Source organism: Epinephelus fuscoguttatus, linkage group LG14 (genome assembly GCF_011397635.1).
Source record: "Epinephelus fuscoguttatus linkage group LG14, E.fuscoguttatus.final_Chr_v1".
NCBI lineage: Eukaryota > Metazoa > Chordata > Actinopteri > Perciformes > Serranidae > Epinephelus > Epinephelus fuscoguttatus.
This window is the reverse complement of record NC_064765.1, coordinates 27,997,175-28,018,211: the sequence shown is the minus strand read 5'-3', so window position 1 is coordinate 28,018,211 and position 21,037 is coordinate 27,997,175. Positions and strand designations below refer to the sequence as shown.

Here is a 21,037-nt window from a genome sequence, read left to right as displayed (position 1 = left end):
CATCACTGTTGATTTTTCTGGCGCTTTGAGCACTACAAGCCAAGTGCCATCCAGTTCCATTATATTGGAGAGGCTGTGGACACCTCTGTGGCCAATATCTCCAACACGTGTGATATTCAACAACCAAAACAATGTAGACTGATAAACAGCGCTACAGGTAAGAGGAAAATTATGTATTTTTGATTTGGGGTTAAATGTCCCTTTTAAAAAATTAAACTCATGTTTATAGTACTTTGTTGGACTCACTAGAATTAGTCTTTTAAAGATTTAGTTCTAAAATGTGTCCATCACTGCTCATTATGTCAGACATTTCTACTTTCTGCAGGTTTTAATCCATGCTGTCGTCTTGCTTTTAAAACCCAGTGACAGCAGAGGTGAGTTTGCTGAGATACAGTAGTCCCTTCCTGCAGAGAAGAGGTTGCACTATTGGAGGCCTTAAGTCAGGGTTTACGGGCAACACTCTGAGTTAATAAGCTGCATCCTACAGTTGAATCAAAATCCTCACTTGTTTACAAGACGGGGTTTATGCCAAAAAAAATTCATGTTCCGACATCTTGTGACAAATGCAGAAAGCCTCTTAGAAACAACTTATCCCCCTCTTAAAGCTAACAACAAGCGTGGATGGTGGCATATTAACACGAACACTTTAAATCTGCCTCCTCTATTTAACCCTGTTTAACCTTGGATGCTAGCTGTTAGAATGAGACTTTAAGAATTAGAAATACTTGACACCTCTATTAATGCAGATGAGACATTTATGAATTATTTACTGTCACCACACTCTTGTTTAAAGACTGTTTAATTGGAGAAGTGGTTACCGCGACGGCTCTGTTGGTAGAGGTCTCCGGTGGGAAGTGTGATCAGGAGAGAAGTGTGTGTGTGAGATTGACTGGGTACACACATACGCAGGTTTTGGGGGTTGACAACGTGTGTAGAATTCTGTGAAGGTCTTAATGAAAGTCGGAGTGCTTAGTGGACATGAGGGCTCCTCTGATGGAAATCAATGCAGTCTTTTGTGGCAGAGAGAGAGCAGCCAATTCCAGGGCCTCAGCTGCCTGATGTGGTGCTGGCAGACTTTGACGAGCATTTAATGACGCGTCACTGAGCCGGACAGGTAATCAATTTATTTAGGCAGTAATGTATGTATCCCAAGGTAAATCTTTAATTAAGGGGCAAAAAGAAGAGGACAATTGTGATGCAGAAGGCCAAGGAGTATGAAAATGCAACAGCGTAAATGGGCGGCTTCCTCATTTCCCTTTTAATTAGCTGTAATGGCTTGATACTCCAGCTGTGTTTTGTCACATTTCCATATGCCTTTTGTTAAGTTTGATCTTCTCACCCCAGCAAATCATAAGCATACATATTAAAAACATCTCTTTAACCTGCAAACATTTCAGAGTCAACCCAGTGCCAGAAGACCACAGCAGTTGCCAGCTCTTGCTTAGACCTACAGATACACCACCTGTACACTTCCCCTCCCACACTTTTTCACGGGTAATTGGCTCCATTTCTGGATCATTGCACTAGCGTGAAACAAAGCCCACAAGCACCACATACATCATGTACAGCACTGTCCCTTCCAAAGGCTTCCTCTACTACCTTGCAAGCTGTCCTATATGTCTCTCCCTTGCGCTTCAGTGCCCCATATTTGTACGGATTTTGCCACAACCATCCACTTCAGTTTCACTAAGACAAAATATATGTTGACATGGACGTTTGAGTGATTGAGAGTCAAACAGAGACAGGCTGAGAGAGATGTACGGCATGTCCGTGCACAGTCATGTTTAAGTGACAGGTTGAGTCAAGCCTCATTGATTAATCCACTAAGCATTTGAAGGATTTCACAGTGTGGGTGGGACGGAATTAGACTGTTCACTGAGCTGAGTTAACTCTCGGCTGTAGTGGTGAATTGCACATGGGCGACTGGCTGTGTGCACAAGAGTATATGTGTTTGTTATGCACATATTTGTGTGGGGGATAGGGTTGCCAAAAGTAATGTTTTCCATGAGTACATCTTAAACAACATTATCACAGCAAGGAATTTTAATTGGCACCAAATACAAAAAAACAGACGGATAAATTATTGAAGACACAAGGGAAAACAAATCTTAATATATAGTTGTGTTGGCATGCTACCTTTTGACATTAAGCATTAAAAAAAGTTGAATTAAAGATGCACCTGTCCTGATATATTAAACTTTCCTCATAATGAGCTCAGATTCACTCACCTGCTACGCTTTTATTAAATTGTCACAACACACCCAACGAGCTGTGATCTGATTACTAAATTAGGATTCATCTGTGGAAACAACAATCTGACACACCAGTCTCCTTATTATTTCTAATTGACAAACTAAATTCTCTACTATTATAGGAAATTCCATTAATATTATTTTTTGGTTTGTTGGAGCTCAAACTGTAGCACTTAGTTGGCCACACATAAGATTTCAATAGGCAGAGAAGATCTGGCTCAGCTTTGCATATTCATATTCGACTTTCGCCAGGAAAACTTTTATATTTGGAATCGGTTTGTGAAAGCAAACTTGGATCAGATTAGGGCTTTATTTTACATGACATTCATTTCCACAGTCAACGAAGAGCGTCAAACCATCACAAAAGAAACTCAGCCAAAATAAGAAGACTTCTCTTAATTGCACATTGTACATTCATGTAGAAAATTAAATAGAATGGCATTTACAGCATTTTTCTAACAGTAGCCTGCACAATAGTACTGATTTGTCAGATTAAAAAGTGCATAACTGCCTCTAACTCATTGTGCACTCATCATTATGTGTATAGATGCAAAGTTGTGTTAGCTGTGTTCTACATATTCCCTCCCCATGGCTTGTTGTTTGTAGTCAAATGAAAGACATCAACAGACTTTCCAGAAACAAAGTCAGCAGTGAGACCCGTCAAATTCACTCTCCCAGGGTTTGTTACGTGTTCAATTCATATCACTGTGCTAAACATCAAGGTTACTTTGGTTTAAAGGTCCATTCACCCACCTGCACAGTTTGTGTACAAATACTGGCAAGAATTCAACTGCAGTTACTGCCAATTTGTTTTTATGCCTCCACCTGGTGACACCCATACCCAGAGGTATCGTGTGTTTAGGATGTCCGTATGTCTGTGTATAAATCCCATAATCGTGGACACACAATATCTCAAGAATTCCTTGAGGGAATTTCCTAGAATTTGGCACAAACGTCCACTTGGACTTGAGGATGAGCTGATTAGATTTTGGTGCTTAAATGTCACTGTGACCTTATAAAACACATTTTTGGCCATAACTCAGGAATTCAAACTCTAGTTATGACAAATTTTACGAAAATGTCTAATATGATAAAAAGATGAAGTGATATCCAAAAGGTCAAAGATTAGCTTCACTGTGACTTCACTGTGACATCATAATGTTATGCAAAACACTTTTCTGACCATTAGTCAACATTGTAACTCAGGAATAGAAAGGGAGACATTTGATTAGACACTGAATTGGTGACACTAATCTTATGTGTCTACCTTGAAACTGTGGTGATTGTATAGATCTTCTACTCTGAAGGCTTGAAGATATGTGAGGCATCCAAGTTTAGAATTTGAAGCTTCTTTGCAGCAACATCATGTCTGAAGTATTGTTTACTGTCATGGCTACATATATGTCTGGACAGGCATGGATGGAAACTAAAGTTTGACTGGTTGGCAGAGGCGTACACCCTCAAGGTTTCATTTGACTCTTTGTTTGTCAACAGTTAGAATTCATCACAAAATGACAAATCCAATTTAAATGCAAATCTATCTTTTGTTCTCTCACCATGTTGGAGTTGTACTCGACAAAGCAAGGTAACATAGACTTCCTCCTTTCCATCAGCATCCTCCAGCTCTTTCTGGGCCTTCTGATGTGTTTCCAGGCCAGCCAAGATACAGTAGGCTATAAATTCCCTCCAGCATGTTCTAGGTCTGCCCTGGTGTCTCCTCCCCAGTTGCAGAAGTCCAAAAATAGCATCTCCAGAAGACACATCCTGCTGAGACACCTAAACCACCCTAACTGGCTCCTTTTAAATGCAAAGTTGGTTCTTTTCTGAGCTCCCTTTAGATGTCTGATCTCCTCATCCTGTGAGGGTGAGCTAATGCACCCTGTCAGAGGCTCATTTTGACCACTTGTATTGACAGTTTAATTATTTCATTCAGTGAGTGATGTTTGGGACGTAGATTGACTGGTAGCCTAAATAAAGACCTTCATGTTGAGGCTCATGTCTGCCTCAGGTCTTTTTGACCTGGTTATATCAGATGCCACTCCTGTGATATCCACTCCTGTGATGCCCACTCAGCCAGCCAGCTTTTCCAGTCCCAGCTGTCAGTCAGTCAGTCAGTCAGTCAGAAAGCTAGCCACCTCTCACAACAACCAGTCCCCCCAGTGGATTTTCACTTGATGTGAAAGCTCTTCAGCCAATCAGCAACTACAGCTATCAGGCAGCCGACCAGCCGGTCAGCTCTAGCAGCAGCCTGCCAGCTCATGTAGTATCTCACCAGCCAGCCAGTTCCCCCTGCAGCGACAGCTGTTGACCCTTAATCAGGCATTCTGTATGGGCCAGTGTCCGCTCCTCTCGCCTCGCCATCGATGGGGAAAAGAAGCATGTGGTCATGTCCACCTTTTGAGAGGAGAAAGGCTCATCCAGGGTTATCAGCCTCATTTCAAGAAGTCACATTGAAAGCAGCTCAGTTTTAGGCTGGGAAAGGAACTACTCAGCACTATAAGTCATTTCATTAATTTTATTGTGATTCAGTTGTACCAGTTGCCAATTATTGATACTTGCCTCTTGACCCTGTAATAAACCCTTTATTTTGTGCCTGTCATTATAGCCGCAATGCAACTGCACAGACAGGACGATTGGATGTTTCATTATCCACTCCTGTTGACTTGTAAATAATATGACTTCACAGTAAAACAGACAAATGTGCTTGACCCCTCTTCAATCTTGCCCACATGGCTTTTTTCTCAGACATTCAGATCATATTCATATGCTGTTCAGGTAGTCTCATTTCCAGAGTTAGGAGTTGGTTTTTCCGACTTTGGTGTGTGTTCATGAGCTTTAAGTTACAGTGTGGAAACAAAATGGATGCCTCAAAGAAGACGTGTTGTCTTTTATTGCTTAGAGTTAAAGTTAAAAAACACATCTAGAAAAGTTGAAACTTTAAATTACAAAGTGATTGTGCACCAGTGCATTCTGCAGAACGACTTAAATATCGATTTACCTAAAAAAAAATGACATAAAATATGTGAATTAATTAAAATTTCATTGTCGTAAAACGGAACATTTACTTTCGTCTGCCATGTTTCTGCATTTGGTAACTCGTGTGCCAAAAGTTTTGCCAATTTTCTGAGTTGTTGTTCGGACTTGAGTGGACGTCCACGTGAATTTCCCAGTCTGAAACTCATTTTTCCGATTATTGTGACACCACTTGAATGCAGGGTATGATTCAGAGGCTAAGTTGCACACGGCTCTAAACATACAGGTGACTGAGCTGACGGTTGGCGGCTAGCGGTAGTAACGGCGCAAAATACGCTAATAACAGCGACCGTGCTGACAGAACTCGCGGTGTTAACCGTGGCGGACCCCCGAGTGTGGGTGCTTCACTTTTGCGGCGACGTCGTGGATCGGGACGGCGTAATTAGCGGTAACCACCGTGTGAACGCAGTGCAGAGCGGCTAAGTTACCGTTAGCAAGCAAGCGGGATACAGCTTGGAGCCGATGCAGCAACATGCACGTGCCAAGGTCTACCACGACAATAAATAGAGAAACTCGGATTTCAGCGCACCCAGAGGTAGCTAATTCTTTGCTCAGGAAGCCATTACTCCATTTTGTATTTAACATTACATAGCAAATTGTTATTAGTTGCTATATCTGTGCTGCAAATGCGGTGTAACGTTAATGTTTCAACTCCAAGCTGTAAACGTCCTGATGTAAACACATTTTACGTCACAGTTTCTAATATCAGAAGCAGGCAGCCATCGCTTTTAAAAGGTAAAATGACTTATGTTTAAACATGTCACTTATGCTTGTTACTAACTCACATTTCTCTTCTCATCGAGTACTGAACATTTTAAGCATTCATAGTGTAGGACTGACATGTACCAGTTGTGCAGGTGGACACTTTATCATGCATAAAGGCTTACTTATAGTATTGCATATCTCAGGGGGAAAGTCAGCAGAAGAGACTCAATCTAAGTCCTTAGATTATAACAGTATTATCTCTTATTTATGACAATACTTAGCTTTTGCTACAAATGCAGCTTTTGTCTAACATAATTCAGACAATGGAGATGGTCCTTAAATAAAAATAAGAGCCATCTTCAGGTCATCTGCTGTATGTCAGTGGAAGACAAGCTAATGAAGAACAAACCATGAATAGTGTGTGCCTGCTTTGGCTAAAACCAAAGTGTGCTCTGTTCATTGCCATGAAAGGCAGCGTTTACGATTAATCGCTCTTTAAGGCTCATTTAAAATGACTGCAGGATTTATGTAGGAGCCTCCTTCCCAAGCAGTGGTGTATTGGTCTGTGACTGTGTACTAATTATCCATGGACTAAGGACAAAGTGAGAAAGATGGTGCACGTGTGTGTGTGTGATGGCAGTGTCGGGGCACAGAAGAATAAGAGAAAGTTGTTGCATCTACTTTACAGTAACAGACTTCTGTTCGATCTTGCAATAATTAGTCTGAGTTTAGAAGGTGAGGACAGAGTCAAACAAAATTGGGCAAACTTGTCCTCGGGTAATTATGCAGCCTATCGATATCCAATAACCAATTCATATGGGTCCTTGGAGTTTTTTTTTTTTTTTAAACTATAAATCAAGTTCATTGTGTCACTGCTTGAGTTTTCCTGCTATTAATCTGCAGTACCAATACTGTGGATGCTTTATTGATTTAGAAATACTGAAAGTTGATAATGTTTTATCTTAACTTTTGAGCAATAAGGTGAAACGTAACATTTTAAAATTATAAAGCAGGTGGAGCCATGAGTGAGTTGGGCTATCAAATTAATGGGATCTCAGCATGGATGCCCAATTAATGGCAACCATTCAGCCCAAATAAACACAGCAAGGAGTAATTGCTTATTCATTGAATGCCTTAACATTTTAATAGCAACATGTGCTCTGAAAGTTAAAATGTGGATTTGTTGTCTTTGCAGGTGAGCCATTGGCTGGTAGACCTGCTGGCATTCCTAGAGGGTACTGGAGCTTCTCCTGGGTAGCAGAGGACGACTTGAGCTTTCCCAACGACTCCGTGCCCATATCAGGTGAGTTGGACATTGTCAGCCCCCCTCAGACAGACGGACAGGCTAAGGCGCCTCTGTCCTCCAAACATCCTCTGCTCCCAATTGGCCATGACACCTGGCATCAGCTCTCCATCAGCACACATAAACGTCTCTGTCCCGCGTGCCCTCTAACATAAGTCCTGGCACCATCACAAAACTGGGTTTCTGTTGATCAGCCTTTTTGTGATGCACTCAAGGACCCAGATAAATAAAACTTCAGTTACAATTACAGACACATCTTGAACCTGCCACAGCGCATATAGAATTAGTCAGAATCAATTTCGACAGGGAATCGGGCTGGTTACAATGGTGAAAGTAATAAAATACATCAGGAATACAATATTACTATTTCCTTTTTCTTTACACACATATGCACAAATTCATCCACCTTTACCCACTCTCTGAAGTCACTATGTATTTAGTGTGTGTACTATGGGCCTACTGCACATCAAGTGTGTCATGGAATGATCCAGTATGTGATGCTAGAGACGTAGTTATTAAAATAATGTTGTTAAGGGAAGATTGTGGGTTTTTTGAATATAGAGCTATGCCATTGTAAAGCATAATGAAAAAATGAAGAAAACTGAAAAACAAAAAGAAGTGTCAGATCACAATGAGGGCAACAGGAAAACGGTAAAAAAATTCCTACATGTAATGTGTAATGCCATGTAAAATTTAATGTAGTCATAGCACAAAACTGATCCTGAGACGTAAAAATATGATGTAAAAATGGAAGAAGCACAATGACAACAAAGTCATGCATAAGTCTTTGAAGCGGATTAGATTTTGGATTAATTTAAATATCCATAATGCTTTAATTTAAAAAACCTAAAAAGATTCTTTTGAAGAGGCAATGTAAAATTGTGGCAAAGTTTGGCCACTTTATTTGATATTCATTTGAAATAATAAAAGTTTTCCTTTCAAATAATCCAGGCATTAAGAGCACATTTTTTTCAAGTGTTGAAAAAATATATCATTCAGTCTTCTGAAGCTGTAAGAAACATAAGAACAGATATTGCATATTCAATCAACTCTGAAAACCAAACAAAGTGAGAGACGTTGGGGAGATAATACATTAATCCTCTATAACTAAAAGTTAAGTGAGGTGTGGAATTCAGCAGTTTTCTATAGAGGATAACATCATGGATCCACTGTTATTTAAAATTACAATATTCAGGGTTTACCGGCTTTAAATATGCATCCTGACGTTTAAAATCCTTGACAGCATCAAAGCATTGTCCCTTTGATGTTCATCATACACACTGTTACACACAGAAAACTAAGTCTAAAAGCCACAATCATGCTAATAACAGATGTAGTCATGTGGGCGGCTGCTATGGGATTATACTGGCTGTTCACTCACAGTTCACTAATCTGAGTTGACTGTCAGCTGCTGGTGCAGCCATATGTCACAGAGTCAGTCACAAGCACTTTACTGCAGTTAGTAAAACAAATATTTTATTACTGCTTTTGCTCAGCTTGTAAAAAAAATAAAAAAATAAAAAATAATAATAATAGAATAATCTGTGCATAATAATAAGTTGCAGCTTCGTGTATCTGCAGTTTCACATTCAATTTTCGTTGTGTGCACAGAATTCATATTACTGATAGTTTTAACTTTGAAATTAGGATTCTGTGAAAGGATTCTGAGGGTTTTTAGGCATCTCATTCACAAGGATCATTTTCTCCGGTACCGGCTTTAATCAGCCATATTTTGCAAGATGGATTTAAGTGGATAGTTGAGCTGCAACAATCAAAGCTGTAGAAAATAATTTTGTAAAAAATAACTTTTTCATATTTGTTAATCTCACTATATATTTACACAGTCCTTAAGAAGAAAAAAAAAAAAGAAAAAAAAATCATATTTCTGTGCCTATTCTATAGCCTCGTAGCACATGTAATGGTCTTATTGCACATGAACAAAAACAACCAATCAGAGCCGAGGAGTATCTAAAGCAGCTGTCAATCATGTCAAACATGGCCGTGAACTGCTGTCAAACTGTCAAACCAGGCAGCGCTGATCAGCTATAAATCAATATTCTGTGACTGCATTGCCTGTTTCTCACCTCCAGATGTTTTCAGAAACATACTTTAAAGTGCTGTTAGGCTGTAAAATGAGAAAGTTGGTGCAGCTGTTGGGCGGTGCTTGGTACCCTGCTCAGTTGTATCCAACATGACAGCAGGGTCACAAACTTCCTCATTTTACAACTAAACAGTCACTTAAATATGTTTCTGAAAACATTTAAGGTGAGATGTATGAGATAATACTCATATTTGGGGCGGCAGTAGCTCAGTCCAGTCCATAGGGACTTGGGTTGGGAACCGGAGGGTCGCCTGTTCAAGTCCCTGTCTGGACCAAAATATGGAGTGTGGACTGATAGCTGGAGAGGTGCCAGTTCACCTCCTGGGCACTGCCGAGGTGCCCTTGAGTAAGGCACTGAACCCCCCAACTGCTCTGAGCGCCCATCATGGGCAGCCCCACTCTGGCATCTCTCCACTTAGTGCATGTATAGGTCCTGTAAGTGCATGTGTGTGTAATTGACAACAGAGTGAAAAAATTGAATTAAAATATTTAATATTTGATCAACGCTGACTAGTTTGAGAGTTTGACCACAGGTCACGAGCAGTGAATGACATGATTGACAGCTGCATCAGCTCTTACGGTGGTTTCTGGTGTGCCATGGTCAGTTCTAGCAAATGACAGTAGAGGCAATAGGAAGAGGACGAGGACAGTTGCCAATTAGAGTTAAATTTCTGTAGTCATCTTGAGGCGTCCTGTTCTACATATCTACCAAGTTTAGTAAAAATCGATTTGGCGGTCAGGCCTAGATAAGAAATTAGCTTTCTAGCACCCCCCCTTTTGTTTGATTGGGTCAATAATGGAGGGGTCCCCTCAGATTATGTGTGGTCATGTGCCTACAAAGTTGCATGGTGATCAGTGAAACCCTTGAGATATTATACACCTTTATGTGATGAGCCACGCCCTCCGCAATATTCATTGCCTTATAGAAGCTCAGTTTTAGTGAGTTTTCCAACTTTTGCCAAGAGGGAACTTTAGATATTGGTCCCTAGATTATGTTCACCGAGTTTCATGCAGATCGGTCAAACTTCCTAGGAAGAGATCGAGATTTCAAAAAATTCAAAATGATGGAAAATCTATATAACCAGAAGTTATGGGTTCTTGAGGCAAATTTGTTCCTCACAAGGAGAGGCATCTCTGTGCAAAGTTTCTGGTCTGTACGACATACAGGGCATGAGATATGCCCATTCAAAGTTTGCAATTTCAGTCGGTTGCTATAGCGCCCCCCTTTGGCCAATTGATGTAATATTGCTTCATTCACATCCTCCCGTGACCCTCTACCACTGTGCCAAATTTCACATGGATTGACCAAGTCAGTGAGGAGAAAAACGTGGAACAGACACACACCCACACACAGACATTGTCATTATATAGTAAGATATACAGGGCTCAACAATAATGATTGCCCGATTGCCCGGGGCAAGTAAAACTCAAGGTCGGGCATGTAAACTAACAACTCACTTGCCCAATCGGGCAAGTTGCCAAAAATAGTAAAAGTTAATAACTAATTGATAAAATAAATGTATTTTAAAATGTGCTCCTTCTGCTCTGATGCAGCGGTCTCTCTGCCTGAAGTCGCAGGCACACGCTGTGTAACAATGTCCTGCCCACAGTCCCCATTGATATTATTTTGCGCGATGGACGCTTCATATAATAACATAAAAATATACTATTTATGGTGTTATGTCATCGTGTCATTTCTGTCTCTACATGGTCACGCGTTAACAGTTCTCCTCTGCTCTCTGTATCGAGCACGGCGGAGTTCCGCCACACACACAGGTGAGCACGCTAGAGCAGCTCGGGCCGCATTTTCCTGACCAAACTTGACCCCGAGCCCGGTGCAGTTTGTCAGCTGACAAAGTTATTGTTATGGACACTGTGTAAATAACCATGAAGAGACTGCTGTTACGCACAGACAAACACGCTGCTCACACAGCGGTGCAGCACATCACTCGTGCTGAGCTTGTGTTGCGTTCAAGCGTTGTCACGTAAATAACAACTTCCAGCACTTAAATAGGTCATAGCACAAAACAGCAGCATGTCAAGTGACTTTTTACTTTTATTATATTCAATAAAATTGTATGTTCCTAAATCTTGAGACACCTCATATGTAAGCTAGACAGACATTTCACCTGCTCATTACTGTGCACAAATGTACTGTATGTACTTAGTGCCAGTAGATACATAGAAACATTACAGCAGGCTGTGCTTTGCAACCATACAAAAAAGTTTCACACACATGAAAATTATTTTTCATGCGTGTGCTTCACCTCCACTGCTACAACTCCATCCAAGGGGAAACACTGCTGTGTGCATTTTGTGCAACAGGTGGATGTGGTAGTCTACTGGTAGAGCAGAGAGAGAGCTAAGTAGCGTTGAAGTAGAGTAGAGCAGGGCAGAGAAATGGAAGCAAAATATATTAAACCTGGTGTTAATACAGCAGAACTGGAGAGAGGGGTGAAAAATAAATAGAGGTGGGTGTGGCTCAAGTAGGGAGCAAAATTATAGACAGAGAACAATTTGCGCCACGTCCCGCCGCAGCATGACCAATCTATATCAACACTTGAGATAGCACCGCGAAAAGTAGGAGGAAGACACAGGGAAATCACAGACTCCATAACAAACTATGTAATAACAAATGAAAAACTGAGCAAAATCTTGTTCGGGCTCGGCCCACTTGACATGCTGCTGTGTTGTGCAATAGCCTATTCACATGCTGGAATTTGTCATTTATGTGACAACGCCTGAACGCAACACAGGCTCACTCCGCTGTGTGTACAGTGCTGTGCTGTGCTGTGCTGCTGTGTGAGCAGCGTGTTTGACTGTGCGTAGCAGCAGTCTGTTGATTGTCCATAACACTAACTATATCAGGTCAGGTCAGTGCCCCCTGATATAATGTAGGGGAAACACTGAATCAAGTAAGAAGACTCATGATACCATTTATTTATTATGTTGTAATCACAGTCGCAAATTGCGATATTGTCCACCATAATCGCATTCGCACATTTTAATCAAATCGTGCAGCACTAATTTACATCTTGGATTTTATTTTGATCACAGTCTGTTTTTATAAAAGTGCATGTGACATCTCAGACTGGGCTTTGTCCTGCGACTGAACATGTAGCCTGTTTTTTGAGATATATATGTAGTTTATTGCCATTCAGCCTGAAAATACAGAGATATGAATTTTCCCATGTCGCCCAGCCCTAATTTGGACTAATGAATAAATAGGAGGTGGAAGACCATCTCACCATATACAGCTGTTTGTAGAGTAGGTAGAGAGAAAAGTGCAATAATGTTTGAAGCTGTCACGGATGAGTCAAAACTGACATCAGAAGAAAACGAAAAAGTCTGAGTGGCAAGAAAAATGATCCTGGGACTAGAGTCCAGTATTACAGCCCAGAGTATGAGCGTTTGAGTAAGTAAGCCCAGAGGCGCATGTGTACATCCGTATCACGTCAGACTCTCCAAGTCCATTCCCATCACTCGGTGGCGACAGCTCCAGTGTGATTTTTTTTGCCCCTTTCCAACCTCTTGCAGGGTGGGAGGTCATCCTGTAAGTGATGATTCAAAGTCCCGCCCGCACCAAACTGTCACCCAACTGTTTATGAAACACATCCTTGAATATGAAACCCTGGGACCCTGCTTCAGCTGCCTGTGGCTGTGACAGCCTGCAGTGAACCTCACTGTAATTGGTGTCAGTTAGACAACGGATCACCCCACCGTTTTTGAATCAATCAGCCGACTACATTTTCTGTAATTTCATTTGATGACAGCTCTGACCTCTCATCTCTAGAATGTTAGCAAACCAGAAGAGGAGAGGGTTTTTTTCTGTATGGTGATTAGTGAACCGAACATGATGTGGCTGGACTGAGAAGGATCACATCTGGGCAGTAAAAGCCAGATGACTACAAACGCTCCAGATGAATAATGGCACAGTTCAGGGAAACAAATTAAATTGCGATCACCACAAATGTGCAGTTTGCCAAAATGTTGATTGAACATACAAGAACAAATGTAAAATGTGTAACTTGTACAGTAGTGTATATTATATTGTATTCTTAATGATGCATATGTGTGGACATATTTCTGCCTTGTATTTCTATACTCTTGGGGACCAGATGTTTTCCTGAGCCAAAATGAGAAAAGCGGTTTAGAGTGAGCACATTTTGATGCTCCCTACTTCTTAAAGGGGCTTGTAAAGATTAGGTGGTGTTGCATTGTGTTAGCACAGCTTTAGAGGACGCCTAGGAAAAAGGAGAGGACAGGTCCCAACAACATGGCATGGTGAACATGGCTTTAGGCTGCGGTGATAGATCTCAGCTGTCCCTACAGCATCTGCTGTCCGTTGGCATCCATCACCTACAACAAAAGCCAACACAGACCGACTGGACTCTCGCCACCATACTCCCCCTCCTGCCCTACCGCCTCCCTGCTTCCATTAGCAGCCTTTAGCTGCAGGGGCTACACAGTAAGCCAACGTCCGTATTTGCATTTCAGTGCTGGTAAGCTGACTTCATTGCCCCTGTGTGTCAGCGATGTCAGAGCCTTCTGACCTGCCTCCTATCTACAGTGTGCATCTCCCCTTGGGGAATACCAGCAGGGTAGCCCCTTGCCATATTCTGTTTAGCATAACCCTTCCATACGCCACCTTTCTCACTCCAGACCTATTCTCCTCATCGAGATAGATTGTCCTGGTTCAGCTGTGGCTGCCAGCTGTAACAGAGGCACTCAGATGGATGCTAGCCACTTGAGGAGTTGCCGTGCTCTACAATAGAACATCTGCCTCACTCAGCTGGTAGTGCTGTTCTTGTGTAATGAGACACAGCAGTGGAATAAAACACATTTGCAAAGGCTGGGGGAGGTATAAAAGATAGAGCAGTGGTGCAGGTGCTTAAATATGGCATCCTCTTGGAGTCGCATCATTCAGCCCCTCCAACCCCTACTCATGTGCACATTGTTCCATTTGCGCAGTTTTTTCATGTTGTGCAGCCAGGATAGCTTAACTCAAGGGCCCATGAGCATTTGTTTGCATGTATTACTGGTTCAAACAAATAAGCAAAAAAGGTCTTTTCTTTTAAGGTCCAATGTGTAGGATTTAGGGGGATTTAGTGGCATCTAGCCGTGAGGATTGCAGATTGTAGCCAGCTAAAACTTCTCATAGTTAGAATTCCTTCATTGTTCATTGTTGGTTTTTACTTGCAGCCAAATTATCAGCAGAGTTCCAGGTGATTAAAACCAGTAAAAAAAAAAAGCAGTTTCACATTACAAATCATTGTTTCTCTGACACTGTTTGGCCGGTTGGAGACAAGTCGCTAGCTCAGCACCTGCTAATGTGTGCTAACCTTTCTTCTCTGATAGCATTAGATCCAGATGTACAGTAGGTTTTTACCAGAAGCCAAAATAGAAGTCTCTTTTCTCCAGTACAAACAAACTGGGTGATTTAAAACTGGTGAAAATACCGAATGAAACAGCTAACGTGAAAACACAGATGGCCCTATCCAGAGTAGAGTTTAGTTTGTCCATTATTGGCTACTGAAACATGGCAGTGTTACACAGTACACTCCATGGATGAGGACCCACTCCTTCAGGAGATATGAATGGCACAACAATTCTTAATTTCAGGTGATTGTATGAAAATATGGTAATGAACATTATATTCCATTTCTGCCAATATGTCCCCTTTATACCAGGGGTCACCAGCCTTTACTACCAAAAGAGCCATTTTTGGTCCCAAAAAATTGAATCTGTCTGGAGCTAAAAATATATTTGAGCCTTGTAATAAAGGTAACACAGGCTTATTAAGTCTAAATTAGCTTATCAACATTACTAATAGGTCTAATAATTAGTATGTTTCACCATTAGGTAGCTAATCTGTCTAGGCCCTGTTAAATTCAGTATTTTCTTTAGGCCTCAAAAATGATAAACGACAATTACAAAAAGGAGGCCCCCACATGCTTGAGCTTTACACTGCTGACTTGTATAGTCAAAACAGACATGTCCTGTGATTTTCAGCTTTCTATGATTATATTTACCCTTTACAGCAGGCACATCCTGACAGCTGAGAATATCACTGTCAGGTATTGTCCCCCCTCTATTAAATATAAAAAGGAGGCTGAAAAATCACTGGACATGTCTGTTCTGATGATACAAGTCAGCGGTCCTGAAGTGTGTGTCTATAATACAAATTCTACATCTCGGAGGCACCGTCTTTGCACATACGGGCTTCCTTTGTCTTTCGAATGGGGCAGAGCTCTGTGGGAAACAGTAGGAGAGGCACAGCCCGAGGGGGAACCGGGATCTGACACAACACCGGAGGGAGAAGCAGGTCCGTGGAGCTGTGCACTGGACGAAAAAGCAAGTGCATTGCACCAAATGCGCGCTGCTACGGCGTCGCTTTGGGTTGTGAGTGCGCATGACATGCGTCTACATTGAAAGTAATGGGTTTGTGTGCGCAAAAGACGCAACATCTGAACGTCCCCCATGCGCACACAAAAATGGCCAAAATCACCCGGCGGCCCGCCTTTGTCTTAGATAGGCAGGGAAGACCCAGACAATGTTCAAAAAAAATAAATCCATGTAGCCTAATGTTTGGTCAAAGCCACAGGGAGCCATTGGAGAGGGACTAAAGAGCCGTATGCGGCACAGGAGCCACAGGTGACCTTCCCCTGCCCTTAATCCTGGACATTGTACCTTTTAAAGGTATACTTTACAGGAATTATCGGTTACTTTGTTACTAGTATTGCCAGCAAAAGTGAAAGTGACTTTCATAGCTTCCTCTTGGATGCTTGCTGCTTATGGTCTGACACCTGGTCGCTAACTTTTTAAAACGTCCCAACTTTGCCTGCACACCTTGTCCAGGAACGTCCCAAACACACAACGGAAAGAAGAACATAAGAAAGTACAAGCAGAGGGTGGAATCTCTGTAGATAAGTACACCACTAATAAATAATAAATGATGATTGAGAGGGATTACTTTTGTAAGAGTCTATGCGTTGTTTTTGCAGGGCAAATTCATGCATAGCATACTTTAAGATGTTTTTAACATCCTGGCAATAATTGTGTATGGGGGTTGACAAAGAGCACAGATTTAATGGCATTGTTTAATGTCACATCTAAAGGCCATTAGAAATTCAAATACCACAGCATTAGTGGAACAGAGAGGACAGCAAATCTTTAACACCAATCCTCAGTGTCTCGCTTGCATTCTTCAGACATGAAGGTCTCATTAATATTACAGCATTAGTCTCACACAGTTCCCACTAAAGAGGAGATTATGTGTGACAGCTACTTTAAATGTATCAGGAATGAAATGATGAAAAATACAAAATATTGAAAATAATGGAAACATCTGCTCAGTTTTGCTGAAATCTGAGATGCACAGTTGTTAATGTGAATGAGACAACCAGCAAACAACTCACTGAGGGAAAAGTTGTATAACAGGATCTGGTACACCCTCATGTCTGAGATTCATGGGTAGCAGCTGATTGCTGTCTGTGCTGCTGAATTCAGTCTGACGCCACAGATGCTTTTCTCATTGTGCATGTATTTAGACGCTCTGGATCGTGGGATAAATTTGAAAAAGAGCTGTCTGTCTTAAATGGAGATTCAATCACCACATTAGCAGAATTTGCTGACAGGAATTTACTGCTGCTGCTTACAATGGCTCAGAGTTGCTATTGACTGGAACAACGGGAAACTATCAAACTGTTAATGGTTTGGAACGTACTGTAAGGCCAAAGTCTTTTTTTTTATGGCTTGGGGTTTTGTCAGTAGTTTTTTTTCAATATCTTCAAGGCCATAGAGGGTCTGTTGTGAAGGATTCCTCCTGACCCCCTGCCAGCGTGTGCTGCCTTTGTAGTTTTGAAGATGCCAAGGATAAGGTGAAGGAGTGAGTTCACAGGGAATAGGAAGCCTGACATTTGTCTTTGATCCCCTCTGATCTAGAATCAGAAACTGTCACGTGCACTTGAGCCACCACTCCATCTTCCATGATACTTCTAGACATCTTTCTTCTTTTTTGCTCACTTCATAAACAAATCACATTTGATCACGTACAAAAACAGCCTTTATCGCAAAAGCAGGGAGGGGATAACAAATTTAATTGCTTTGCGAAAGGGGAACACAGCTGATTAATATCAACTCATACTGGGAAAAGAAAAACAAGCTGTGAAATGAGCACTCCCTCATTAATTTGTGCGGTTGAATAAGAGTTTTAAATGTTTTTGATCAGTTCTTTACAACACCTGTCATACCTGCTGAAAAAAAAAAAAAACCCCAAACCTCAACTTTCCAGTCATCTATTCATCTGTATGTGTTTGACAGGACAGCTCCAGCTCCCTTGAGAGGAAATGAATTTGCCTGATATACCTAGGCCATAAAAAGTCGAATGGATACATAAATAAACTCAGCAAGACACAATCTCATTGTAATCAGGAAATAAACATATTCATCATCTCAGTTAAGGGCTTCATGGGGGAATTTGTCAGTGCAGTTTTCACTTGCGATCCACAAAGAGGCATACATCGTCAGATGTAATTTACTCCATGTCAAAATTGCTCTTGTGCAAATCCAACATCTCATTTTCATATATTCTTATATTCAAAATTGTGATGGCCGCAGTTGCATCTCAATGACCTTTGGCTGCATCACACAGCACATCGCTCCATCTCTGCTGTCTGATGACTGTGATCTGGGTCATATAAGTGTATAATCTGTAGTTGTGATAGGCTCGATAACCAACCGGACACCATTGTTGACACAGTGACAGCCACTGGATATAACTATATACTTTTGTTGGATGATACATTTTCCCAGAATCAGATGCGATAAATATTATTGTCATTTTGAGACCAGTTTTGCCACTGATATGATAATATTAAATCTTAATAATGCAAGTACAACCTTTCTAAGTGCAATGAACTTTTAATTCTCAAGAATTTTTTTCAAAAAAGTAATTAACACCTGTTGACAAGAAAGTATAGTAAGCTTGCCTTCATAGGAGTAGTCCAAAATGACTCAGTTTGAGACTTACCACAAGGCCAACAAAACCAAAACCAAGTGATGCCTCTTGAAACTAAAAGACAGGCTTAGCAAAGCTCCAGGAACACCGCATTTATCTCCATAATCAGGCCAGTGTGCTCCAGTAGGCTTCCTGGGCCGGACAGCCTGGGAGTCAGGCAGATTGCCGGTGGATTTACAGAGGAGAATGAATATATTGGAGGGTAAAATTACAAACTTCTGACTTTATGGCTTGTTGCCAGAGGTTGGCGAGCAAATGACCACCAGGGCTGTGCCGCTTACACTCCAAAAGTGCGGCTGCAGGCTGCCGTATAGTTACATTGTGTCATCTCTGAAGTTTTGTTTTATTTTTTCTTTGGACTCACACAAGTAGGCAGGGTTGGAGAGAAAATGGGAGAATTGCTGCATCCAAGTCTTTTAATTGTCTGGAAGACCCTGCTGTTTTTTCTGGCATCACGATGACAGAAATGTTGGTGACATTTTTGACAACATGACATGAAAACAAACATGCATGTGAATGTAACAGGCAATATTGAGGTCAGCAGAATGATCGAGGTCATATCCATACTGTACAGTAAGTCAACATAATTATTGTGACAGGCCTGGTTATTAATTCATCAGTGTTTTTACAATGAATTAATTCCTAAGCACCGGAGCACATTCATTTTATGAGCAACACCATTCACAGGCCTTGTTTACTGCACACTGATTTTTAAAATCTTGAATAACCAACTTATGCTATAAAACTAACACTGTTCACAAAGGGGAGGCTGCTCTCTTAATGACCTCAACTGCATTCACAAGTAGAGCTAATGAAATTACAAGCATGTATGAATAATCCATCAAACTACACACAGCATTGTTCACAGAAGCCTTTCATTACAATATTGACCCTGATCTTCATGTACGCAAACATAGAACGATGAGTCACAAGTAGTTATTATCATGTTGTTCTTTTTGTTTTTTTTCTCATTGTGGCCGGGTCACATTAGGTTAGTTCCAGCTTTGAATTAAGTTAATAAGCATCTTCTTTCTTTCCAAGAAATGACATGCAGGAAGCAGTAATTGGCCATTTTGAGCTTCAAAGATTTACAATCTTTAAACGCTCTCTGTAGATTTGCATCTGCGAACCCCATGATGCTTTATGGCCTCAAGCTGTCACAGTCTGAGCGTCACGCAACCAATGAGCGCCATCTCTGGGGGGGTTAGAATTTATAGATTGTCTTTAATTATCGTCAAAGCTTGAGGTGCTGAGAGCCCATTCAACTGACCTGTGAAAAACAGGGTTTGAGTAATAGATGCTCTAAAAACAGTGATGATGTGATCATAATCAATAATGTTCTATGGAAGCTTTCATAATGTATTGGGTTACAGCACTGATGGAATTACATTCGCATGAGATGACATGAAATAAAAGGTGTGTAGATTGGAGAACCTTTAGAAATAGACTTAATAGAAATAGACTCGCACATGGCAACTGGTTTGATTGAGCTTCGTTTTCTTTTCACTCGGATTGAACAAGCTGAAATATTGGATTACATAATGCTGATATAAAGCAGTGCCAATATTTCTGCTATGACAGCTTGAATTAATCACATCATTTCATAACGTCATTTATATGGCTTTTCTGGTATAAGTATTCTTGTGCAACAAATATCTATAAATGCCTGTCAGAGCCACTGAGCAGACATCATTTCATCTGGCACATAGTGTGACAAAGACAGTCAATTCTGTTTTTAGTATTAAGGCAGTCACAGAAATGTAACTTTCATTACAACTTGAACACGTCCTTGATCAAATTCTTGAGTTACAGTATGCAGTGAATTACAGCTCCTGGAGCTGGTTGAACATGTGCAGATTTTGCAGGAATCTTAGACAATCTAGACATAATCTTAATCTAGACATATGCAGTCTATTCTTTTTAGATCCCTCTGAAGGCTGCTTAGAGGCAATTAATTATTTGAAGTGGCTCAGCAACAATGAATGTGAGAGGAGGATTCTGCTTTCAGGTACAGTCACAACGCATCTTTTTCACATGAGGGGTTACATAACGGTGGTGTTTCCACTCCTCATCAGCCTCTTATCTGTTTTTTCTTTAGGTACTGACCTGAAGATAAACTTAGGTTATCTGCACTCATTGTGATGATACATAGCTATGTGAAAATTGGTGAAGTTTCCTTTTACATTAATTATTTTCCATCTTGATCACCAGGGATGTGGTGGTTCACTTTTACACTGTGATCTGTATAGTTAGGCTTTAGCTTCTAACTCTCTGCCTCTCAAGTTTTTGTAGTTCACAGATTAGTTTCCGAATTTTCATAAAACAATAAAACAGATGTATATTACATTGGACTAGTTATTCTGCAGTCACAGACATCAATTGAATTGCATAAACAAACCAGACGTCTACCAGATGCAGTTCAGTGGGCGAGTGAAATCGAGAGTAAGCGATTTTTGGTCACGGATGCCTGGAGATGTTATTTTGTCTTCTACAGAAGCCACGCATGTGCAATACCACCCCTTCCCTCCTCTTCTCCTCTCTTCACTCCACGAGCCAGTCAAGTAGGTGAACTACAAATGATGCGAGGGCCAGGTGATCACGGAAGATTTCAAAAACAGCACGTG

The 21,037-nt window shown here is 41.0% G+C and overlaps 1 protein-coding gene across 2 annotated transcripts in view; it reads left to right on the top strand.

Annotated features, from left to right (window-relative positions):
• Positions 1 to 21,037, top strand: part of alk (ALK receptor tyrosine kinase) — a 487,049-nt gene that overhangs the window by 177,510 nt on the left and 288,502 nt on the right. For both annotated transcript variants that reach the window (XM_049596824.1, XM_049596823.1), the window contains exon 2: positions 7,186 to 7,293. In XM_049596824.1, coding sequence (XP_049452781.1) covers positions 7,186 to 7,293 — 108 coding nt within the window. The remainder of the gene's footprint in view (positions 1 to 7,185; positions 7,294 to 21,037) is intronic.